A 25,758-nucleotide genomic window follows, 5' to 3' on the forward strand; every position below is an offset into this window, starting at 1 on the left:
TCATAATACAATCTGTAATTACAGGGTTTATGGATACATCTTGTTATAGAAAAAATTTAAAAATAAAAATAAAAAATAGGGGGGCGGGGCCTAACCGCCAAGCAGACTGGTCGCACCAAACCGGAGCTCCAGGCAAGAACCGTTAAACAAGCGACTTACCCCTCAAAGACCACACCTAAATTGCGAAACAACAAGCCACAATAACGGTGTGACCCAGAGACTCACTTAGCCGGTACAACGGACCCTGAGAAGCAATCTGAGGCGGAGATAGGGTTGCGGCCTACCAGCGGGTGCAGGCGCAGGAGAGGCGGCCGACCTCCACGCCGGCGGCTCTGTTGAAAACGCTGCTACACCCAAGTCTCCGTTTACCCCCCCTGGCCGGTGAGGGATATCCCGGTACAACCAAGCGACAAATACCGACGAAACGTACTTGATTCAAGCACACTACTCCGCAACACAGTTATGGCCAAAATGGCGACCGCCATGCCGACAACGCCAAGCCTGCTGGACAACTATGAACAACGGCTGGACGCATTATTCAAAGAGCTCTGGCAGAAACTATGGAGCAGACGGCCGCAAGCTGAGGGGACGCCCGGCATGAAGGAGCACTCACCTACCGATGGCAGGAAACGCAGAACGGGTAAACTACATGAAATTCGACAAGCTCCTGAACCTCGGAAACAGGTGAACCAAATAGACAGCCAGAAAGCCACAACCCATTCAGTGGCGTCCGCTGCTCACCGCGGCCCTCCAAGAATGAGACCACGTCCCAAAGGAGGATCGCGCCCTAAGAAACCGGCCAACGCCGTCAAGCGACTGCAACCCAAGTGCAAGCCCCCCTATGACACTCTCAACGGAGCCACGGAGACCTCGGGGCACCATATAGCTCGGAGAATCCAGTCAAGCCACCCGGTGGGCCAGAACGGACTGTCCATAGACCTCCACCGCTTAAAGATTGCCCAACTCTCACCCTGCCGGGACTTTGTAAATCGAAAGGCGGGCATAGGATGAAAATGCCGCAGCCGTAAGAACTTCCCAGTCATCCACCTCAACCACAACAAGCGGGGGAAATGGCATATATTCACAAATGGACGCTATCCGGCCTCTTAAAGTTTTATGCCTTGCATGTTTATAGTTGACCTAATAATTCGAAAAATCTTTGGGTGTTATTTACTGTATATTAATCTCTATTTAATTTGGCGCCAACCTGCTAAGAAACCAGGTTTAGAGATCTTTGCACCTCCACTGATGTGCCCTAATTTTGCAATATAGTTGTTTTAACTCGACCCACTATTCAGTAGATGACCCCTTTGCAGTTTTGTGAAACCAGTAAATATGCAGCCTGTATTGCCCGATCCTCTCAGTGCAAGGCACCTCACTAAAACTACAACTCCAAATCTTGCCCAGCATAGACACTAGTGCAGGTTTTAAACCTGTACTGGTTTCTGTGCACAATACTTAGACCACAAATCAGTTCAAACGCTGCAATGGAACTATAGTACTGCTGACACCAACGACGAATTTGATTGTGTTGTCTAGCCTTTTCAGCACTGTGGGTCTGTACATCCCTATGCATATTGTCTTAACACATTTATCAAAAGCGAAAATTATTTCTTATTATACTTTGCTTGCTAAGCGATAACTATAGTTAAAAACGCGCAGTTAATTCAATTATACGCATCTCATAACTAGATCGGTTTTATACATGTCTAGCTTAGCATGTTTTATCACAAAAACGTTGTTTACGATCTTGCTATTCTCATATAATATAAAAATGTGCCGTCTAAAATGCCACACTGTACAATGATATGGAATTTCTTGTGGATGCTGTTGTGGCTCTACACGCTTGTTGGCAATCTATGCACAAGAAAAATAAAGAATTTAAAAAAATAAATAAAAAAATAATGAAAGATAAAGATTTATGTACAGACATGAATCAACTGTTCTACATGTGTATATATATATATAATTCTTCAGTTTCCATACATATATCATTCTTACAATTTGAAGATCTTATATAATACAAATCTCAATATTACTACTATCTAATGTACATTGGTCATACAATATTTATTGTCTATACAAATTGATGTGATTAGTGAGACCCATTTGTATCACGCTTCTGTCTCATTCTACTTAAAGGTGAATGAAGTTCATTTGTGTCTTTCAATTAAGTGAAATCCAGAATAAAAAATATAGATATAAACAAAGAATAAAAAATGGGAAAAAAAATACTACTGGATGTAAAAATATTGATGAATATAGAAATGTAAAAATAAAAACAAAGAATAAAATGAAAAATAAAATTAAAAGTGAGATGAAAATAAAATAAAATAAAAATAAAAAAATGAAAATAAAAATAAAGATAAAAGTAAAAAATGAAAATAAAAAAAATAAAAATAATAATAAAAAATAAATAAATAAAATAAAAATAAAATTTAAAATAAAATAAAAAATAAATAATAAAAAAATGAAAATAAAAATAAAATTGAAAATAAAAAATAGAGATATATATATATAATTTAAATCTTCAATTTTTCGAATGAGAGAGAAGTGTGATGATACCCATACAGTACACAAGAAACGGAAAGAGGGTGATTTATTTAGTCTTCAAAAAAGCTCCACAAATCAATGTCTAAGTTTAGACCAAGAGGTTGAAGTGTTTTTAGTTTACTAATCCAAAAAGTCTCTCTTTGAGAGAATTTTTTAGGTCAAATTTGCTCCTCTCCAATATGGATCCACCTGCTCAATATCCAAAAACATAAAACTCCGCCAATCAAATTTATTGCAAGTGTTGCAATGTAATGGTACTATATGTTTCATCGATTTCTTTCTAATATTGTTTTGGTGTTCCAATATTCTCTTTTAGTTTTCTACATGTTCTCCCCACATACTGTGTCCCGCAGGGGCATTGTAACATATAGACCACATTCCTCGTATTGCAATTAATATTGGATTTTATTTTAAATCTTTATTTTGTAGTGAAGCTTGTAAAATCTCTTTTTTGTATAAATGTTTGGTTTTTACAGGCTTTACAAGAATTGCAAGGGGTGAAGCCATTAATATTCGAGGTTATACTTTTACGTGGAATTTTTAGAGCATAGCTTGGGGCCAATACATTTTTTAGGTTTTTTGTTCGCCTAAAAATCACTGGTGTCTTTTTTGGTAAAACTTTACCTAAAATGGGGTCTTGGCGCAGGATGTCCCAATGTTTGTTGAGGATCTTTTTTATTTTCCAGTGTTGTGTATTGTATTGGGTAGTGAATGAAAAATTATAATTATCCTTAAAATGTCTTTTGGGGTTAGGGGATATCAGATCCCTTCTATTCTTTTTTCCTATTTCTTTAATTTCTTTGTCTAACAGTGTTGTTTCATATTTTTTTGCTATAAATTTGTTTTTTAAATGCTCGGCCTGTTCTCTAAAATCCGAATTTTTCGAGCAATTTCTTCTTACTCGTATTAGCTGGCTTTTCGGTATGGTTTCCAACCATTTATCTTTGTGGCAACTTTTTCTGTGAATAAAACTGTTACCTTCAGTTTTTTTAAAGAAACATTTTGATTGGATCTGGTTGTTTTCTACAAAGAGGTTTAAATCAAGGAAATTAATGGTGGTGGTGTTTACTTCATGTGTGAACTTTAGACCATAGTCATTTCGGTAAATGTAATCTATGAATGATGACAGATCGTCCTGTGGTCCTTGCCAAATTAAAATAATGTCATCAATAAAACGCTTCCATAGGACCAGGTTCGCTACCCAGCTATGCCCACTCCATATGTGGTTGGATTCCCAATCCCACATATATATGTTTGCATAGCTGGGGGCGAACCTGGTCCCCATGGCTGTGCCAGTGGTTTGGAGGTAAAATTAATCATCAAAGAAAAAATAATTATGTTTAAGGATGTAATGAATACTATTTAAAATAAAATTTCGAAAATTTGATGATATATTTTCATCTTTCTCCATAATTCGTTCCACTGCACCCAAGCCTTTCTTATGTTTTATTATTGTATATAATGATGTGACATCTAGGGTCACCCAAACATAGTCATGTTCCCAAATTATATTCTCCATAATTCTTAAGACATGGGCAGTGTCTTTTAGGTAAGAAGGTGCTTCTTGCGCATATTTTTGAAGGTGGTGATCCACAAATTCTGATAAGTGAGCGGATACAGAGTTTATGCCACTGATGATTGGTCTCCCCGGGGGTGTTATTGGGTTCTTGTGTAGTTTGGGGAGAAAATAAAAAATGGGTATAATTGGAAAATTATTAAAGAGATATTCCTTATTATTTTTAGAGATTATATTATTTTCATAAGCCTGGTCCAACAGGAATCCTAGGATGGTGTTAAATTTTTTTGTTGGATCTCCTGTGAGTTTGATGTAAGTTTCTATGTCTCCCAAGATTCTGTGTGCCTCATTCATATAATATTCTTTCGTCAGAATGACTATGGCTCCCCCCTTATCAGCTTCTTTTATTACTATGGTGTCCATTTTTTTTAGTTTTGTTATGCTTGCCGATTCTTCTTTGCTCATATTATATTTATTTTCCCCTGAATTTTTTTCTTTTTCTAGTTCTTCTAAGTCATGGCATACCATGCTGTTAAATGTTTCTAAGAAGGGGCCTCTATCTCCTACTGGGTAAAAGTGTGATTTCTTTTTAAATTGTTTCTGTTCTAGATTGGTTTCATCTAAACTTTTTGTAAGTGTGTTTTCTTCTATCTCTCTCTTTAAAAAGAATCTCTTAAGTGTCATTTTACGGATGTATTTTTGGACATCAATGTAGGTGTTGAAAAAATTCATTTTCTGATTTGGTGCAAATTTGAGGCCTTTGCTTAAGGCTTTCAAATCCGTGTCACATAACTCAACATCTGTTAGATTATAAATTCCATAGTGTTTCTCTAGTGTCTTTGTCTTAGAGAGTCCTCTCTCCGTGGGTTCTCCTCTATTATTTTTCTTTTGGGGAAAATTGGGTGAATGTCTGATGTAATTCCCTGATGGTTGTGGCGTGGTTTGAAAAATTGAGTTATTCTCCCATCCCTGTGGGCCCCTCCCTCTAAAAAAAGATCCTCCCTTTCATCTGGATGTTCCAGATTGGTTCTTATTGCTTGGGCATAGGATCTCCTAGGGGGAGTGTCACATCGATTTGGGGAGATTGATTCTTTTCTTCCCCTTTGTTTGGTGGGATTTTGAGTCTGTGGGACAGTGTTTGTAGTGAATGTTTTTCGTCTTGTGATGATTGGACTTCGTGTATAGTTATTAGTAAATCTCCTCATTTTAGTGGGTGAATTTCGTGTGTGATTAATTGGGGAATTTCCTGTTCGAATGGGTGAGGTATTTCTTTTATATGTGTCAAATTATCTAAAATGGGTGTTTTTTTGTGATATCTCGAAGTTCCTATTATCTCTATCAAAAAATCGTTTGTGTTTATTCTTAATTTTATTACTAGTGGAAAAAGTATTAAAGGTTTTGTCTCGTCTATCTCTTTTCATTTTGTTATTTTTAGTGTCTGCAATTTTTTCTTCCAGATTGTTAATTGCATTGCAAATTTCTTGTTCCTTTTCTTTATATTTATTGGGTTCTATGTTTTGACTACCCTCAGATTCCAGTGTTTTTATATCTAGCTCTATTTGTTCTCTACCTTGTTTTTCAAATTCAATTATTAATTTCATAAGGTTTTGAGAGCATGTGTCTAAAATTGTGTCCCATTTTCTTAAGAATTCCTCATTCTCTATGCTTAGAAATATTTAACAGCATGGTATGCCATGACTTAGAAGAACTAGAAAAAGAAAAAAATTCAGGGGAAAATAAATATAATATGAGCAAAGAAGAATCGGCAAGCATAACAAAACTAAAAAAAATGGACACCATAGTAATAAAAGAAGCTGATAAGGGGGGAGCCATAGTCATTCTGACGAAAGAATATTATATGAATGAGGCACACAGAATCTTGGGAGACATAGAAACTTACATCAAACTCACAGGAGATCCAACAAAAAAATTTAACACCATCCTAGGATTCCTGTTGGACCAGGCTTATGAAAATAATATAATCTCTAAAAATAATAAGGAATATCTCTTTAATAATTTTCCAATTATACCCATTTTTTATTTTCTCCCCAAACTACACAAGAACCCAATAACACCCCCGGGGAGACCAATCATCAGTGGCATAAACTCTGTATCCGCTCACTTATCAGAATTTGTGGATCACCACCTTCAAAAATATGCGCAAGAAGCACCTTCTTACCTAAAAGACACTGCCCATGTCTTAAGAATTATGGAGAATATAATTTGGGAACATGACTATGTTTGGGTGACCCTAGATGTCACATCATTATATACAATAATAAAACATAAGAAAGGCTTGGGTGCATTGGAACGAATTATGGAGAAAGATGAAATATATCATCAAATTTTCGAAATTTTATTTTAAATAGTATTCATTACATCCTTAAACATAATTATTTTTTCTTTGATGATTCATTTTACCTCCAAACCACTGGCACAGCCATGGGGACCAGGTTCGCCCCCAGCTATGCAAACATATATATGTGGGATTGGGAATCCAACCACATATGGAGTGGGCATAGCTGGGTAGCGAACCTGGTCCTATGGAAGCGTTTTATTGATGACATTATTTTAATTTGGCAAGGACCACAGGACGATCTGTCATCATTCATAGATTACATTTACCGAAATGACTATGGTCTAAAGTTCACACATGAAGTAAACACCACCACCATTAATTTCCTTGATTTAAACCTCTTTGTAGAAAACAACCAGATCCAATCAAAATGTTTCTTTAAAAAAAACTGAAGGTAACAGTTTTATTCACAGAAAAAGTTGCCACAAAGATAAATGGTTGGAAACCATACCGAAAAGCCAGCTAATACGAGTAAGAAGAAATTGCTCGAAAAATTCAGATTTTAGAGAACAGGCCGAGCATTTAAAAAACAAATTTATAGCAAAAAAATATGAAACAACACTGTTAGACAAAGAAATTAAAGAAATAGGAAAAAAGAATAGAAGGGATCTGATATCCCCTAACCCCAAAAGACATTTTAAGGATAATTATATTTTTTCTTTCACTACCCAATACAATACACAACACTGGAAAATAAAAAAGATCCTCAACAAACATTGGGACATCCTGCGCCAAGACCCCATTTTAGGTAAAGTTTTACCAAAAAAGACACCAGTGATTTTTAGGCGAACAAAAAACCTAAAAAATGTATTGGCCCCAAGCTATGCTCTAAAAATTCCACGTAAAAGTATAACCTCGAATATTAATGGCTTCACCCCTTGCAATTCTTGTAAAGCCTGTAAAAACCAAACATTTATACAAAAAAGAGATTTTACAAGCTTCACTACAAAATAAAGATTTAAAATAAAATCCAATATTAATTGCAATACGAGGAATGTGGTCTATATGTTACAATGCCCCTGCGGGACACAGTATGTGGGGAGAACATGTAGAAAACTAAAAGAGAATATTGGAACACCAAAACAATATTAGAAAGAAATCAATGAAACATATAGTACCATTACATTGCAACACTTGCAATAAATTTGATTGGCGGAGTTTTATGTTTTTGGATATTGAGCAGGTGGATCCATATTGGAGAGGAGGAAATTTGACCAAAAAACTCTCTCAAAGAGAGACTTTTTGGATTAGTAAACTAAAAACACTTCAACCTCTTGGTCTAAACTTAGACATTGATTTGTGGAGCTTTTTTGAAGACTAAATAAATCACCCTCTTTCCATTTCTTGTGTACTGTATGGGTATCATCACACTTCTCTCTCATTCGAAAAATTGAAGATTTAAATTATATATCTCTATTTTTTATTTTCAATTTTATTTTTATTTTCATTTTTTTATTTATTTATTTTTTACTTTTATCTTTATTTTTATTTTTATTTTCATTTTTTTATTTTATTTTATTTTCATCTCACTTTTAATTTTATTTTTCATTTTATTCTTTGTTTTTATTTTTACATTTCTATATTCATCAATATTTTTACATCCAGTAGTATTTTTTTTCCCATTTTTTATTCTTTGTTTATATCTATATTTTTTATTCTGGATTTCACTTAATTGAAAGACACAAATGAACTTCATTCACCTTTAAGTAGAATGAGACAGAAGCGTGATACAAATGGGTCTCACTAATCACATCAATTTGTATAGACAATAAATATTGTATGACCAATGTACATTAGATAGTAGTAATATTGAGATTTGTATTATATATGATCTTCAAATTGTAAGAATGATATATGTATGGAAACTGAAGAATTATATATATATATACATGTAGAACAGTTGATTCATGTCTGTACATAAATCTTTATCTTTCATTATTTTTTATTTTTTTTTATTTTTTTATTTTTTTTTATAACAAGATGTATCCATAAACCCTGTAATTACAGATTGTATTATGAATATAAATTGCAGTAGGAACATATATTCCTGCTTATTGTATTTTATCTATTCAGAGTAGTACCATCCAGAGTTCTTTTAACTGTTTCCCTTTTCCCCACCCCGGTTTTCCTTTATTCGCCTATACATGTTCTTAGTCAGCACGACAGAATAAGAGACTTTTAATGGCCGCGACCCACTTCCGGGTCTGTGAAACGCAAGATGGAACGCACACGTCGGACGTGATGACGTCATCAGGAGGAACATTGCGGCACACGCGATGACGTCACTGGGTTCCATGCCGCGGAAATCGAAAGCCAGCTGATGAACGTTTGGGACTCAATGGGGATGTATATAAAGACTGGGAGGGGGGATATTTACTATGCTGCTATTACGTTTTTGCACTTTACTGTACCAAGTCCCTGAGGAAGTCCACACCTAGGACGAAATGCGTAGGACGTGCATGGTGACAAGCTGTTTGTTTTATACCTAAATGTAAGTCATTAAATACTTTTTTACTAAACTCTGGAAGTGTACTACATTCGTGTATATATCTTTCTCTTTTGAGATACATACATTCTGCTCCGTGAGGAACATGTGAGGAGGGACAACATATTGGACACTGAAAGATACCACTCAAGGCTGTTTTAATTCTGCAAATCTGTGAGTGACCAATTGTGACTATTAACCAGTGCCAGTCCCCACACAGTTAAACGCTATGTTTCTTTATTGTATTTACATTTAGCAGATCTTCCCCTAATCTATGTGCATATATCTATTGAAGACAAGAGGAAGTCTTCGGGGAGTTACCAGGATACTTCACCTAAAACATTAAGGGAAGTCCTGGCTTGCTTTAACCACATATATATTTTTTTCACTGGGTTGTGTTCACATATATTGTTATTACGGAAAAAAGAAAGTTGGCACCCATAGCCCGAAAACTGAGAGAAGCCGCTATCAAGTACTGCTGGGGTATGGACGGATCCCTAATCACAGATATTAACGGAGAAAGCAACACACTTACATCAAAGGGAGACCCAGACGGCTTTTTGAAGCTTATTGATGTGGGGAAGCCGCAACATCCAGGTACCCCACTACCCACAGAACCAACAGCAGAGACGGAGAACTCCACGCGACCCAACCGCAAACCAGACAGGCCACAAGGCGCCGTTATTAAGAGACTGACCCCAATACCCAGGAACAGCGTACGGAACTCTACAAATAAAACGCTGCAGATAGACAAACCGTTTAGAGAAATACGAGACTAAACTGCAGAGCAAAGAGCAAGGTGCCAGTGGGTATTGGCATTAGGCACATTAATGCAGGTCGCATCTTAGTCATCTTAGTCATCTTATTCAATGCTTGTTCAAATGTAGTCGACTGTACTACTGCATTTTATATATATATTGTTGCATTTTCATTTTATACTACTATATTCACACTATAGAATATGTTTCTCGATGTCGTACATAAAACACCAATAAAAACATAAATTGAAAAAAAGAAAAAAAAAATCCCCAAAACATTAAAAACTGCAGTAATACAAACTAGTTGTAAAGAATAAAGTATTATTAAATTGAACAGTGGACATTAAGGTACAGTGCCATACATTATATTGTACTGCATATACGCCTTCAGCCCATTCAACTTGTAAGTAATGCTTGCACATTGACACCTCAGTATAAAGTTAAGAAAAATCCTTTGGGTTTTCCAATTGAAGTTTAAGTTTTTATTTTGTAGTTTTTTATTTTTTTCATTTGCCTAATAGGATACAATACAATTGCATTACACAAGCCGTGGAATTAGTCATTTCCTCGTTGAGGTATCAATATCTTGCTCTATATAGGAAATGCATAATTACTCTCTAAGGTATCTTTCATCACGTTGCTATTACTAGATGACCTGTTCCCATCCTTACTTTGCTCAGACTGTTCTCAATGACACTAGACACAAGTTGCAGACTTAGTAGGATTTGAGGCTTATGTGACAAATTGATTTAATCCTTTTTTTTTTTTTTTTTTTAACCATTACACGAACAACAAAATATTAGCTGAATTTAAACTGGTGATTTGTATTTTATATTATTGAAACTTTTGCAGTTATAAAAGGTTGAGTTACCGGTATAAAGAAATGAAATGTACAGGGAAATAGGCCATCAACGACCCTGTTGCAATGCAAATTCCTTCTTTATCTTAATAGTAGCACATGAGAGGGGATTGGAGCGAACCTCTTTTTGGAAGGAGTAAAAAGGTTTGTCTAAAAGCTGTGGGAAAGAATAGCCCCTCCAAGGTGACACAATAGTGGTTTAAATCGGTTATCCCTTCTAGAGCTTATCTAAAATGAGCTAAATTTGAGGATATAGGATATGTTGAACCTAAGCTGTTGCGATACTCATGCTCTCCGTGGATGTTTCCCTTACTGTAAGAAAACACTCTTAAAAGTTTTACATTAGACTCTGGGAATTTTAGAGGTAGCATCTGCAAGGGTTAAAGGAGTTGTGGTATGAGAATTATCCTTGGGAACCATGCGCAGCCTGAGAGATATTTTTAACTACAGACACTGCTCACTTACCGACCAGGTTCCGTTCCTTCGACCCGGTCGTAGAACGAATTGGTCGGTAAGTGAGGAATTAAGGGATTCCCTGCTCTGGTGCGCTCGTCTATGTTCGGGGAGACTTCACGAACATAGACAAACGCACCAAAGCAGGGAATACCTCTAATCTATGTTCGGGGAAATTTCCCTGAACATATATTAGAGGGATTCCCTGCTCTCGTGCGTTCGTCTATGTTCCGGGAAGTTTCCCCGAACATAGACATGCGCACCAGAGCAGGGAATCCCCACTACGGCTTGCATTTACGCCTGGTCGTAAGGGAGAGCCGTCGTAAAACAGGTAGGTCGCTAAATGAGGACCACCTGTATACACTTGTTTACAATTTCAAATAGCACAGTGTGTTGATTACCTATATACCTAACTATATCACTTAGTTATAACATGAACCATTGGCTGTATTTTATAGCTATATATAATGATATGAAACTTTTTTTTTCCTTCATTTAACGGACCTTTCCAAAAACAAAAATATATTTCCCCTAGTAATAGGGATTTTACTGTAGATCCAGGAATCTGACACAAAAAAAAGTTTGTGTTGGGCCCTGTATATGAAATAGAACAGCTGGAGGGTCAAAGGGCAGCTCTAACTGATGCATGTGATGCTTATTAAGGATGGCCCCAATGAAATTTGAGAATTTCAGACATGGTCGTGGAACAATGTTATCACAATGGTTGGTAGCAATTATAATTTAAAATTAGTATTGTAGTCCCCTGTGAACAATGTAAACATGAACCTGTTTGTTTTAATTAACTTCAATATTACTTATTGTTTCAGTGTACTTCCCCCCCCCCTTACTCCTGCTTTCTGTGATTGCAAAAACCATGCATGCATGAAAGGCAGTGTAATAGCATGTAAGGATGAACTGTCCATGTAGAACTTGGTCTTGTGTGTGTGTGTGTATATGTGTGTGTATGTGTGTATGTATATATGTGTATATATATATATATATAAAAATGGTGTGTGTTAATACAATGTTAAATAAATATTTGCACACCAGTCAAGCCATAAGACTTGCTTTTCCCACAGAAATCACACATTTGCAGTGATGTTACTACCGCAAAGGATTCTGGGTGAGCATATGCAAATTAGTTTAACAAAGAATCACATTTTTGCCTCATTGCATTTTGAACATGAATTCCTTTGAGTCTGTGTTTTGTTGTATACAACAGCTTTGAAACACAAGGAAAAATGCAAAGCCAGTAAACCACTCATGGACAGCTGTTTCATTGTTAATGCAAGTAAGTCATCAGCATGAGGTTGGTTACTGGTTTGCTACTGGGGCTTGGTAGTGCTTGGGAAGCAAAAACCAAAAAGGTTATGGTGGAAAAAACAAAACCAATATATATATATTCTCCCCTAGTCTTCGATCGTTTAAGATGTGCTTTAAAACCCATCTCTTTAGGAAAGCTTATGGCCTCCCAGAGTAACCTCTGCCTCACATACCTGTCTCTTGCTCTCTCCTAAAGGGCAGCACTCTACTCTCTCCTCCAGCTCTGCTTCACTTCCAACTTATTTGATTGCTATTTCCTGTCCTGTTGTGTTTTACACCCCACCTCCTATAGACTGTAAGCTCGTTTGAGCAGGGTCCTCTTCAACCTATTGTTCCTGTAAGTTTTCTTGTAATTGTCCTATTGATAGTAAAATCCCCCATCTCATAATATTCTAAAGCGCTACGGAATCTGTTGGCGCTATATAAATGGCGATAATAAATAAATACACACACACACACACACACACATCCTAAAACAAATACATGCTATTACACTGCTTTTCATGCATGGTTTTTGCATTTACAGAAAGCAGGAGAAAGGGGGAAAAGTTACACTGAAACAATTAGTAATATACACTGTGTATTTGTGTGTGTGTGTATATATGTATATGTAAACAAACTTAGCTCCTGCACTCCAACCTTAAAACATAAAACGTACCCGGTGCTCTGGGGGCTAAGAGATATACAAGAAAAAAATACCGGCACTCCTGGGATTTTCAAAAGCAATCTTCTTTATTCAAAGAAACCACATCAACGTTTCAGCTCCTGTTGGGAGCTTTCATCAGGACATAACAGGAGCTGAAACGTTGATGTGGTTTCTTTGAATTAAGAAGATTGCTTTTGAAAATCCCAGGAGTGCCGGTATTTTTTTCTTGTATGTATATATATATGTGTGTGTGTATGTATGTATATATATATATATATATATATATATATATACATACACATACACACACACACACACACACACACACACACACGTACCCTAGTTGATGATATGCCATTATTTCACATAGGTCAGCCATGCATTATTTTCCATAGTGAAAGTTTGACTCGTGCCAATCTGCTTGGGCTCCTAATATCATGGTGAGAGATCTTTCCATGTTTAATGGGAGTCACATTCTGGAGCAACGGTATCTATATTTTTCTCCTGAACCTATCAATTCGAATATTTCCTGATAATACCTGCCTCACTGCTAGGTATTTCTCTCGGTGTCTTGAAATTGGTATTTAATAAAAAAAAATTGTGTTTACTTTGGCACACATGGTATATAGTGACATTCTGAAGTGTTGGCACACTTTGCGGAAGCTATATTTATTTTGTACCTCTGTCACAACTTAAGAAGGGTCAACACTATGTTTAAGCACTAGCTTCATTTTCTCCCCCTCTCTGGAGCTGTTCACACATTGCATAGACATGTTTTTTTTTATAATTATTCTGATCTTTTTTTTTTTTTTATCTTGTCAGTAACAGTGGATCATTTACTACTGATGTTTTGTATTTTGCAAAATTGCTACATTTTCTGGCGCAGTGACTCCTCATAATTCTACAGTAAACTTAGTTAACTTTTAATATCTTTTTGTGATTTATGCAGTTACAATGTAAGCTCTTTTGCGCAGGGCTCTCAACATCTTCTCTTCCTGTACGTCCAACATGTCTTGTTGCAAATACTGCTTGTTAGTCAACCTATTGTACAGCGCTGTGAAATTTGTTGGGGCCTAATAAATAATAATAATGTAAATTTAATTTTATAACAAGTTTTCTTTTCTTTTTTTTTTTTCTTTTTTTTTTTTTTTTAAATTTAACTTACCGTAAATATTCACATTACATTAACTTTGCTTTATTTCTCTGATACAGAATGAAAGCCTTGTTGATGATGATGATCGTAAAGAGAAGCAGTCTCTCCGAAAGCGCCGATTTATGCAGTTTGCATCTCTGGAATACGAGGGGGAGTATTTCATGACACCAAGAGATTTCCTCTTCTCTGTTATGTTTGAGCAGGTGGAACGTAAGTTACATTACTGTAAATTAATTTGAGTGCGGTCAGAATTGTTGGTTTGGAAAACTATTTAGCAGAGCTCCATGTCATTTACCATGCAAATTGAATTGTAACTGATGACCACAGCATCATTAAAATGCTTGTCTTATAAAAAAACAAAAAACCCTAGGCTTCTGCTGACAGTCAAAATTGTACACATAAGTTTTCACATCTATGTACAAAATAAAAATTGTTACCCTGGGAAAAAGGTGCATGTTATAATATTTATGTTGAACCAGGGTTGGATTTCTTATTGGGCAGATTCGGCACTTGACGACAGACACGTGCCTGATGGGGGCGCCTACTCGGTCTATTAAAAGTCCACTGCCTCCTGCCCAGTGTCTGCTGCTTGCTGGCCAGAACACATATCCCAAGACTTTGAGAGTGCTATATTCAGTCTGAGGGAGCCTTATGTATGATGCCACCCCGTCAGACTGACGGGAGTGATCTCCTGGAGCGAGAGGGGATTTGACTGACCAAGAGAAGGGATAGGACTGGATCAAGAATGGACAACTCAGAAATGAGATGTACACACACTCACACACCCCTGCACTCGTTGCTACGAACACACAGTGCTACACTTAATCAATACTACCCAAACTGTAAAACACACAGAAACTACCACACATTTTGCTGCACACACCTACGCAGACATTCATGCAATCAGATATTTGCACACACTGCTATACACACTCACTCTATGTGTGTGTGCGCATATTGTTATCATAGTTAAACAATCTTCTTGCTTTAATTTGGAAGGTGGGTGGGGCTTGAAAATTCTGTGCTTAAAGGCGCTTGTGATGTAAATCTGACTTTGATTCCAATCCTCTCCTTTTTTAAAAACACTTAAAATTATATGTTCAATTTATTGTCTGGTGTTTCAGAGTGAAAGGCACCATACAGAACCTCCCTCTATCCTATATGTCATGGTTTCTGTTGGAGAAGTTTAGAGAAGATATACCTGGAGTCTGTCTAATACAATTTTTTATAGGCACTTACTGGTGACACCTTAGTGGAATTCAGTTGGTGTTACAAGATTCCTATGCTGTTCCATGGACGGGTAGATGGAGGCTTAGCAGGGCATCAGAAATAATTTTAGACAGTATACTGTGTTTTAGAGCATAGAGTAGTTTTGCAGACCTGTATATACAATAAAGTGGGTGCTTAGATTTTCCTGTTCCTCTGAGGCCCAGACATGTCTTTGTCTTCCCTCCCTCTACATGGTCTATTGCTATATACGTATTTATATGTTTGTATTGATGTTTTATGTGTTTCTGAGCCGTTGACTTTGTCAGTATAAAGCCATGCTTATTCGGCCCTCTGACCTTTCTATTGATATTAAATGTACAATGTAAAATACCCTAGCCTGTTAGCAATTGTTTGTGCCATAAGCCTGGGTTGGTGTTTTGTTGCAATCTGGAACCTAGTGGTTCTAGATGTTATGCACACATGCTTGTCACCTGATGATCAATTCATTCCCTGAAGAGGTAACATGATATAAGGCGGACCAGAAAAGGTATGGGAAGCAGTTCTCATAAAAACATTGCTAAGTTCTTAATTTCCCAGTGGAAATTGAGCAAATTATTTGTTTCAGTAATTCAAAATTTACAAGTTGGTCATTGCAAGATAATGTCTTGTCAAGACACCACCATCTTCCTTCGCATATTCCTGTCTCCTTGTAAACTACAAGGTAGCGAACAGGTTCAAGGAGAACAATAAACGCTGAGCAGTCTGCTCTGTACGAAGGACCTTATAAAGAACAGCCTGTGGGAAATGGTTGAGGAAGAGGAGGAAGCTACTCACAGAAAAAGGAAGTCCGCACCAGGATACAGACTTAATGTGTATACGGTGCTGTTGCAGATTACAAAAAGCAGTGGCAGCGATCATGTACATATATTGACAAACTAAACCTAACCATTTTAGAGTGGCTTGACTTCTTACTTGGGGTCTGCTGGGCATGGGTCCTCTGCTTAGGAGCTTCCGTTAGCTGTCCTGAGACAATCCGAACAGTACATGGTTAACTCATTGGGTGAGAGTGGAAGATCAACACTTTTAAGTCCATGATCTAAGAACTATACCAACAGGCTTTGCTCAGAGAGCTTCCAACTCTCAGTGAAGGTGAGGGGAGTCACCCGGCAAACCCCAGGAAAAAAGTCAAACTATTTTAAAATGTATAAATCCCTTACAATGGAAAGGGGGTTCCAGAACACTCTTGGTACTATAACCACTGCATCACACTGTAGAAGATATGGTGCTTAAAGTGTTCCTTTAAATTGATAATGTCCATATTAATTGTTCTGTACACTACGCACATAGTTGTATCTGCCTTCTTACTATGGGCCTAGGATTTTTGGTATCTTCTCTTACAACTTTTAAAGAATTCAAAGTGAATTTCCAATGTAAGGCTTCGGTGTTGAACTGGAATTATAGCGGAATGAGAGAAATTTTCCAATTTGGCTATATTGGCATTACATTTGAGATTCACTTTAAATTAACCCTGTTTGTCACCTTCCTTAACCCCTTCCCGACCCCTGACGTACCAGGTTCGTCCAACAAAAAAATTTCATTAACGACCTGCACATACATGATCGCTGGCGATCTCCTGCCAACGATTGCGATGTGGGGACTTGTCTGGCATCCCAGGCAGTCCTCCTGCGGCTGATATGGACCCCTGGGCCATGTGATCGCAGGGTCCTCGCAATCACATGGCCGGAATAGCCAGCTTGTGCAGTGCCTGCAGGGGGAGTGCCTGAGCTCTCAGGCTGTCCCCCTCATGCCTGCACAAAAGTTTAGAAAGTTAATAAAAGTACTTGGATCATATATATATATATATATGCACATACACAATCCATTATTTTAAGTGTATTTTAATATTAATATATATTAAAATACACTTAGAATGACTATATATGTGTGTGTGTGTCTATATATGTGTATATATATATATATATATATATATATATATATATAATTTTATATCAATATATAAAATAAAAATTATGAATAAATAAATTGAGAAAAATGTAATAATAAAAAAATGTAATTTTTTCTAAAAAATGGATATACCGGTTTAAATTTGTTCTAACTGTATTTTGATATTAGTATACATATATTTAAAGCGGCACTGTCATGCCGAATCCCGTTTTTTTTTTTTAACCCCCCTCCCGCCTCCACTACATCCAATTGACCCCCTAGTCACCCCCAAATGCCCCTAAGCCCCCCACATTACCTATTTTTTATTCTTTATTTTCTGCCCCGATCTTTATTCAGGGCGCCGCCATCTTTGTGTGGGTAGGTGAAGTCCCTGTGGAACACGTCATCTACCCGCACTACACAGACTGTAAGATTCCCGCACATGCCCAGTGAAACACCTGGACATGCGAACGGGAATTTCATCTATTCATTCATCAGACAGACGAATGAATGAATAGAAAAAATCAGATGAACAAACTAACACTGAGTATCAGTGTTCGTTTGTTCGTTCAGTTTATTACAAGGAGGGAGCTACCGGCTTGCAGCTCCCTCCTTGTAATATGTAACTATAGAAGCGGCAGGGAGCAGAGCTCCCCACCACTTCATAAGCCCCCCAGGTCCCCCCCTCACCCTGCGCGGTGGGTGGGGGCCCTAATAAAAGAATAAGGGGGGGGGACCTACTGTCCTCCCCCCCGGCCCCACCCCTGTGCGGTGGGTGGGGGCCCTAATGAAACAATAAGGGGGGGGGACCTACTGTCCTCCCCCCTGAGCGGTGGGTGGGGGCCCTAATAAAACAATAAGGGGGGGAACTACTGTCCTCCCCCGCCCCCACCCCTGTGCGGTGGGTGGGGGCCCTAATAAAATAATAATGGGGGGGGACCTACTGTCCTCCCCCCAGGCCCCCACTCCTGAGCGGTGGGTGCCCTAAATAAAGATAGGGGGGGGACCTAATGTCCTCCCCCCCGGCCCCCACCCCTGAGCGGTGGGTGCGGGCTCTAAATAAAGATAGGGGGGGGACCTACTGTCTTCCCCCCTGGCCCCCACCCCTGCGCGGTGGGTGGGGGCCCTAATAAAACAATAAGGGGGGGGACACCTACTGTCCTCCCCCCTGGCCCCCACCCCTGCGCGGTGGGTGGGGGCCCTAAATTAAGCCCCCCCCCAATCAAGGTGACTAGGGGTCCCAAGCCCCTAGTCACCCCCCCCCCCCCCCCCACCCAAAACATTCTATTCCCTACCTACCCCCCTCACCCTAAAAAAAGTGAGGGGGGAATAAAATAACTAACCTGTAAAAAAAAAAAAAAATTAAACTTACCATTTGACGTCTTCTTTTTTCTAAATTCTTCTTTCTTCAGCCCCCAAAAAGGGCAGTAAAAATCCATCATACCCGTCGCACTTTAAAAAAAAACAACAAAAAAAACGAGCGCAAACAAAAATTCATCCACCTTCACCCATGGAGGGCACGCCGCGTACTGAGCTCCGCAGGGCTGGTCAAGGCTAATAAAGCCTTGCCCCGTCCTGCAATTAGGCTTAGAACACTCTGATTGGTTGGTTTAAGCCAATCAGAGTGCTCTGTGTCATTTTACACAGCGTGGGAAAATTCCAAAGAACTTTCCCACGCTGTGTAAAATGACACAGAGCACTGTGATTGGATGGTTTTCAAGCCATCCAATCACAGTGCTCTGTGTCATTTTACAAGCGTGGGAAAGTTCTTTGGAATTTTCCCATGCTTGTAAAATGACACAGAGCACTGTGATTGGATGGCTTGAAAACCATCCAATCACAGTGATCCATGTCATTTTACACTGCGTGGGAAAGTTCTTTTGAATTTTCCCACGCTGTGTAAAATGACACCGAGCACTCTGATTGGCTTAAACCAACCAATCAGAGTGTTCTAAGCCTAATTGCAGGGCGGGGCAAGGCTTTATAAGCCTTGACCAGCCCTGCGGAGCTCAGTACGCGGCGTGCCCTCCATGGGTGAACATGGATGAATTTTTTTTTGCGCTCGTTTTTTGTTTTGTTTTTTTTTAAAGTGCGACGGGTATGATGGATTTTTACTTTTTCCCGCCCTGCGGAGCTCAGTACGCGGCGTGCCCTCCATGGGTGAACATGGATTCATTATTTTTTTGCGCTCGTGTTTTTTTTTTTTTAAAGTGCGACGGGTATGATGGATTTTTATTTGGCTTTTTTGGGAGCTGAAGAAAGAATTTAGAAAAAAGAAGACGTCAAATGGTAAGTTTAATTTTTTTTTTTTTTACAGGTTAGTTATTTTATTCCCCCTCACTATTTTTAGGGTGAGGGGGGGTAGGTAGGGGATAGAATGTTTTGGGTGGGAGGGGTGACTAGGGGCTTGGGACCCCTAGTCACCTTGATGGGGGGGGTCATTTAGGGCCCCCACCCACCGCTCAGGGGTGGGGGCCAGGGGGGAGGACAATAGGTCCTCCCCCTTATTGTTTTATTAGGGCCCCCACCCACCGCGCAGGGGTGGGGGCCAGGGGGGAGGACAGTAGGTCCCCCCCCTTATTGTTTTATTAGGGCCCCCACCCACCGCGCAGGGGTGGGGTTCAGGGGGGAGGACAGTAGGTCCCCCCTTATTGTTTTATTAGGGCCCCCACCCACCGCGCAGGGGTGGGGGCCAGGGGGGAGGACAGTAGGTCCCCCCCCTTATTGTTTTATTAGGGCCCCCACCCACCGCGCAGGGGTGGGGGCCAGGGGGGAGGACAGTCGGCCCCCCCTTATTGTTTTATTAGGGCCCCCACCCACCGCGCAGGGGGGGGGAGGACAGTAGGTCCCCCCTTATTGTTTTATTAGGGCCCCCACCCACCGCGCAGGGGTGGGGGCCAGGGGGGAGGACAGTAGGTCCCCCCCCCTTATTGTTTTATTAGGGCCCCCACCCACCGCGCAGGGGTGGGGGCCAGGGGGGAGGACAGTAGGTCCCCCCCTTATTGTTTTATTAGGGCCCCCACCCACCGCGCAGGGGTGGGGGCCAGGGGGAGGACAGTAGGTCCCCCCCCCATCTTTAACCCCCGCGTGGGGGGGGGGGGGGTTTAATTAGGTTTTTTGGTTTTTTTACAGTGAGCAGCCACAGGCTGCTCACTGCTTACTAGACATGCCCCTACTCGCGGTATAGCGAGTAGGGGCATATTATTTACTAATACTAAGTAATCTTTACTTAGTATTAGTACATTTGGCTGAAAGACCAATTTAGGTCTTTCAGCCTTTTAGTAGATAGCTCCCTAATACCGTGGGAATTAGGGAGTTATCTACTAAGCGGCTGCAAGATGCAGCCGCGGCAATGAATAGGATCGGCGTTTCATTCATTAGAATGAAATTCCGATACGATCAAAGTACCGAATTGCATCCTAACACCAATGGAGAAACAGTGCTCATTCTGTTAGGATGCAATTCGGCAGTTTTGCCGGCGTTCTGTCTAAGTGACAGGACGTTCGGCAATACTGACAGGAAGCATTGTGGGAACAGGGAGGAAAGCTAGGGATCATGGGAAAATTGCTCTGACCAGCGGAAATGAAGCACACTTTGCTCCTCCGCTGGTCTGAGCTGGTCTGAGCTGGTCAAGCGGAGAAATCCTCCATAAGACAAAGAGTCCCTACTTTGTCTTATGATTTTAAAGAAAACTAAAGAAGACAGGAAGAAAAGAATAACAGATCCTGAGAGAGGGGGAGAAGAGGAAGAGATTGAGGAAAGGTAAGTTCGGCATGACAGTGCCGCTTTAAATCAAAATACACAAACAAATGGCACTTTGATGATATAAATGTTGTGATATGTTTTACTGTTTTGAAACACTAATATTTGTGTTCCGTGGAGTCTCGCAAGTAAAACCGAACCCCTATGTACAGGTTTTATGGGGTGTTTTCAAAAGTGGTCGTTCGGTCTTTTTTAGTAGCCACTTAGTCACAAACACTGGCCAGAGTTAGCGTTCATAATTGTTTTTTGCATTTTCAACACACAATTCTAAATGCTAACTTTGGCCAGTTTTTGTGACTAAGTTGCTTCTAAAAAATACTGGACACACCCCATATTGATTATCCTGGGTTGTCTACTTTAAAAAAAAAAACAACAACAAAAAAAACGAGATTTATAACAGTGTTACAATGTCACAAGTGGTAAATTTTATATAATATAAATATCTTGAAACAGCAATGTCCTACTTGTACTTATAACCCTATAACTGGCAACAAAAAAAGCTAAGAACATGTTAACATATTAGGTATTTTCTAAATTCAGGACAACATTTTTAAACTATTTAGCACAGGTGTGTTTTGGCGGTTGTAGATGCGCAACAGATTTTGTGCGTCAAATTAGAAAAGGTGTTTTTTTTAAATTTTTTTCATATTTTATAAAAAAAATTTATAGTAAATTATAATATGATGAAAATAATGGTATCTTTAGAAAGACCATTTAATGGCGAGAAAAACTGTATATAATATGTGTGGGTAAACACCGCAGAAAAAACGCCCTGGTTCTTAACGGTAAAAAAATTGAAAAACATTCTGGCCCCTTAGGGGTTAATAAAGAGGAACTGTAGATGTCAATGGGTCTTTTCTGGATAATCTTTCACTATGTACTTAGTCAGTCTACTGACCAAATAAACGAAAAAAGGAAAAAAAAATACTATTCACTAGATATACTCCAGTGAAAACATTCATAATGCATTTATTTTCATTGGGGGTATACCTAAAAAGAATCTGTAGATCTCTTGTCCGGTAGCCTTCCCCAATCACAGATTTACCAACTCAGCTCAATAAAAAAGTATTTGCAAGACATGTACTCTGGGCAATTGTCTGCCTCCCTGAATTTTGCTCCACTGATCTAAGCAAACCAGGAAGTAACGGGACAGGTTGTCTGATTGACAGCCAGGGGGATGTATCAAGGTTAGTTTATAAAATTGCCTATTTCTATTTAAATCTGAACTTGTTAAATTAAAAAAGGGGCCACCCTCTTTACACATAAGGCATTTCAGCAAACTAAAGTGTTTCTGGTTTGTAGGTCTATATAGCTGGATAACTTAACTGGATATAATGTACGTCTTGCATAAAGCGTTGAGACTAATGCCCACCTTTCAGTTAAAATGGATGCCAGTTATCAAATCAATTTTATCATCTATCTTGGTTGCTAAAGTATTAAAATTCTGTTCAGATTACCTAAATTCAGTTGGTTGAAAGTTTGCCACACTGACACATTATTTCACATACTAATCAAACAAGAAATAAAATGGCTAAAATGAATATTCATTAGGTAGACAATCTTTGTGTCTGTTACAGTCTGATTATTTGTAACTGTAAGGAAAATGTTCCAATTCTCATTAATTCTATAAACATCATATTCCTGTAGATGTTTGTTCTGTAATCTGTTCATAAAGTTACATTCTTGGCTATAAGGGAAGGAATTTCCTTAAACACATTCCTTGCACATTTGATTTACTTGGATTTTGCATGCATTGTTCTGGACGTGTTGTTCACAGTACGGGTACAAGGAAGAACATCTGAAAATGTGGATGTTGGCAAAAATGATTTATAGCATTGGGGAAAACATAAGTCAGAAGCTCTAATTTTGCTATACAATTTCATAAATTCACCAATAGTTTAATGATGATGCATGTATCTCATGTCATACATAATGCTAGTATCACTCCTCGGCTTGCTTGTTTGACCGTCTACAAATTTAACGCTTTCTCACCACTTTGCACGACAGTCATAATCTTACATGCATGATCATACGCTTTGAACAGTAATTAATTTGTGAAGCCATCCTAACCCCACTAATGAACCGAGATTTATTTCATACTTGGTCAACCCCAGGCAAATCAACTCCCTTTTGACAAGTCTATAGGAAATGGATCTGAGAATAACAATCACTGCAGTGCAGTTGCAAAAAATCCTCTCTGCCCACTTGCTCCATTTAATGCTCCAAAAAAATGAAAATGCTGGAAAACGCAAAGCAACTCAAGCATGCTTCTCACTATGTGGTTAAAAGATCTTGCTAATCTGTTGTTTCTTTGTCTTCAATAGGATATATAACACGGCATGTCCATATAGCATCTAATAAAGTCCTCCTACTTTAGATCAAGTCACTAATGGAACGTTTGTAGCATCTCTTCCTAGTTTGGAAAACTTCACTGAAGCATCTGATACCTTCTCAGTGCAGCCAAAAAATACATGATCCCCCTTTTCCCCTCTTCCTCTCCTTCATATAGTTACATAGCTGAAAAGACTTGCGTCGATCAAGTTCAGCTTTCCTCTCTTTTTGCTGTTGATTCAAAAGAAGACAAAAAACCTAGTATGAAGTGCTTCCAATTTTGCAACAAACTAGGAAAAAATTCCTTCTTGACCCCCCCAAATAGCAGTCAGATGTCTCCTTGGATTACCCCACTAATTGGAAATTATATCCCTGTATGAAGAAGGGATCCACAAAGTCAAGAATCTAGAGGGAAAGCATTGGCTCTCTCCCTTTCCCAGAGGAAGGTTGACACACATTTCTTCCGTGGGCCAAATCTGTAATCAGATTGCTTTCAGACCACAAATCTCAAAGTGCATGTTGCTTCTTACCTGGCCATTTCTGAGTGTACAAGATATAATACCAATTAGCAAAATATTATTGTGCATGCATGCATGTGTACATGATGTGTTAATTTATCATTGAAATCTCCAATGTAAAGCATTCCTCCATTACAATAATTTCATTCTTTGCTATTTATAACACTGAACAAGTGGAAACTAACCATCAATGATCAATACTGATCCCAGACTTTCTTGGTTAGTACACTATAACAAGAAAAACTAAGTTGTTAATGCTCTTTTGTAGATATGTTCTGACATTTAATACACCGTTATGTCTCAGCCTTCCACCTTACTCTGAAGACACTGGGATACGGGCCAGTAAGAGGAAAAAACACTTTCTGCAAGTGTTTATTGAAAATTAGTTTGTTTTCAAGTAAATGATTAAAATGTATTTTGTAACGGACATGACTCTTACTTTTCACCCCCTTCCCACCCCCAACATATCTGATTAAATTTGGAATAAAAAAAAATTAAGGAAATCCTTCTTTAGTCTAGCTGTGTAGAACAAACATTGCTGGGCCCACATTTATACCATACAAGGAACACTGATTGTATTGTGTTAAAAGGACACTTCATTCCATTTAATGTGACACAGATACAAGTGATATTTTTTTCTTTTGGTTATGTTTAACCAAATAAAAACCTAATGAAAAAAAGTGTTCCTTGCGCACTATTCCAGATCCCTGTGCATATTTATATAAATGGAGGTTGTTGGATCCACTCCAATGGCTATTAGGTGTAAGCCCCCCTGCCACGTCAAGGCAAACCTCTTAGGTGGGTCCTACAATGACTATTCATCTTGCTTCCTTCAGCTTCAGGCAAAAATATCTGAGACAGTGAGGGGCATTTTTCTGAACGGTCATTAATTGGGTACACATGGGCTGGACGACAGCACTGTGACATGGCTGTGTGATACAAAACCAAATACACTAAAATACGTCCTGCACTCATTCCCACTACTGGGCGGCAGCAATGACCATAGTACTCATCAGCCCCAATACATACAATAAAAACTACATCCTTGGTTTTTTATGTTTTACCAAAGCCAACATTGGATTAGACAGTTTTCATGTTAATATAATTGCCACGTTTTTTAAAATTCTAAATGTTCAATGGTTTGTACGCTTTATTAGTGAAGTGGTTAAGAATTCTTATCTTACATTGCTCAACAGAGTCACCTGACTTTACTGCTGTATGTAAACCATTAAAAGTTTGGGTCTAATCTACAACATGTCTCAATGCGTATATGGTGGTATGAGTCCTCCCCATCTCCTTGATGTCTTTTTAAAAGTTCTGCAAAAGGAAAACGAAAAAGATTAGACTTAGTTTTTATTAGTGGCCACAGGTCAAGTGAGATACAATATGTACATTTTAATAGGGAGGTCTATCAGTCTTTGGCTAGCAGAAAATGATGGGATTTGGAGTCCAGAAGCAACATGAAATATGCATTTAAACATTGGTTGATTTAAATGTGTTTATTTAACTTTGTGTTTTATACATCGTATTATTACAGTCATTTCTTCCCACAACCAATTATACTACATGCGTTGGTTGCTTTTTTTTCCCATCTAATTCCCTTGTTTGCTTCTCTCATTCCCGGTCTATTCCTTTCTACTACTGCATCCCAGTGCTTTCAAGTGTTGGTAGGATGGGGACGGAATTGCTAACCTGAGGTCTTTGCTGTGTCTCTTGGGAGCTCTATTCTTATCTTTGTTTACTTATGTTCACCTCATTGTTGCCCCATTTTTAAACCTTCAACGGTTAATAATGAAACAGCCATTGTTATTACCTTGCATAGTCAGGTGCCATTATGATGACCATGTTGGCCCTTTCTATTTTACCAAACTGAACTATCCTTTTTAAACTCA

General features: G+C 38.6%; 1 protein-coding gene across 1 annotated transcript in view; it reads left to right on the forward strand.

Moving 5' to 3' along the window:
• The window catches only part of MICU2 (mitochondrial calcium uptake 2), a 284,103-nt gene that overhangs the window by 127,301 nt on the left and 131,044 nt on the right, over positions 1–25,758 (forward strand). The window contains exon 2 of the mRNA XM_063429809.1: positions 14,162–14,312. Within this exon, the coding sequence (XP_063285879.1) occupies positions 14,162–14,312 (151 nt within the window). The remainder of the gene's footprint in view (positions 1–14,161; positions 14,313–25,758) is intronic.

This window comes from Pelobates fuscus, chromosome 1, assembly GCF_036172605.1.
Source record: "Pelobates fuscus isolate aPelFus1 chromosome 1, aPelFus1.pri, whole genome shotgun sequence".
NCBI classification, from domain to species: Eukaryota; Metazoa; Chordata; class Amphibia; order Anura; family Pelobatidae; genus Pelobates; species Pelobates fuscus.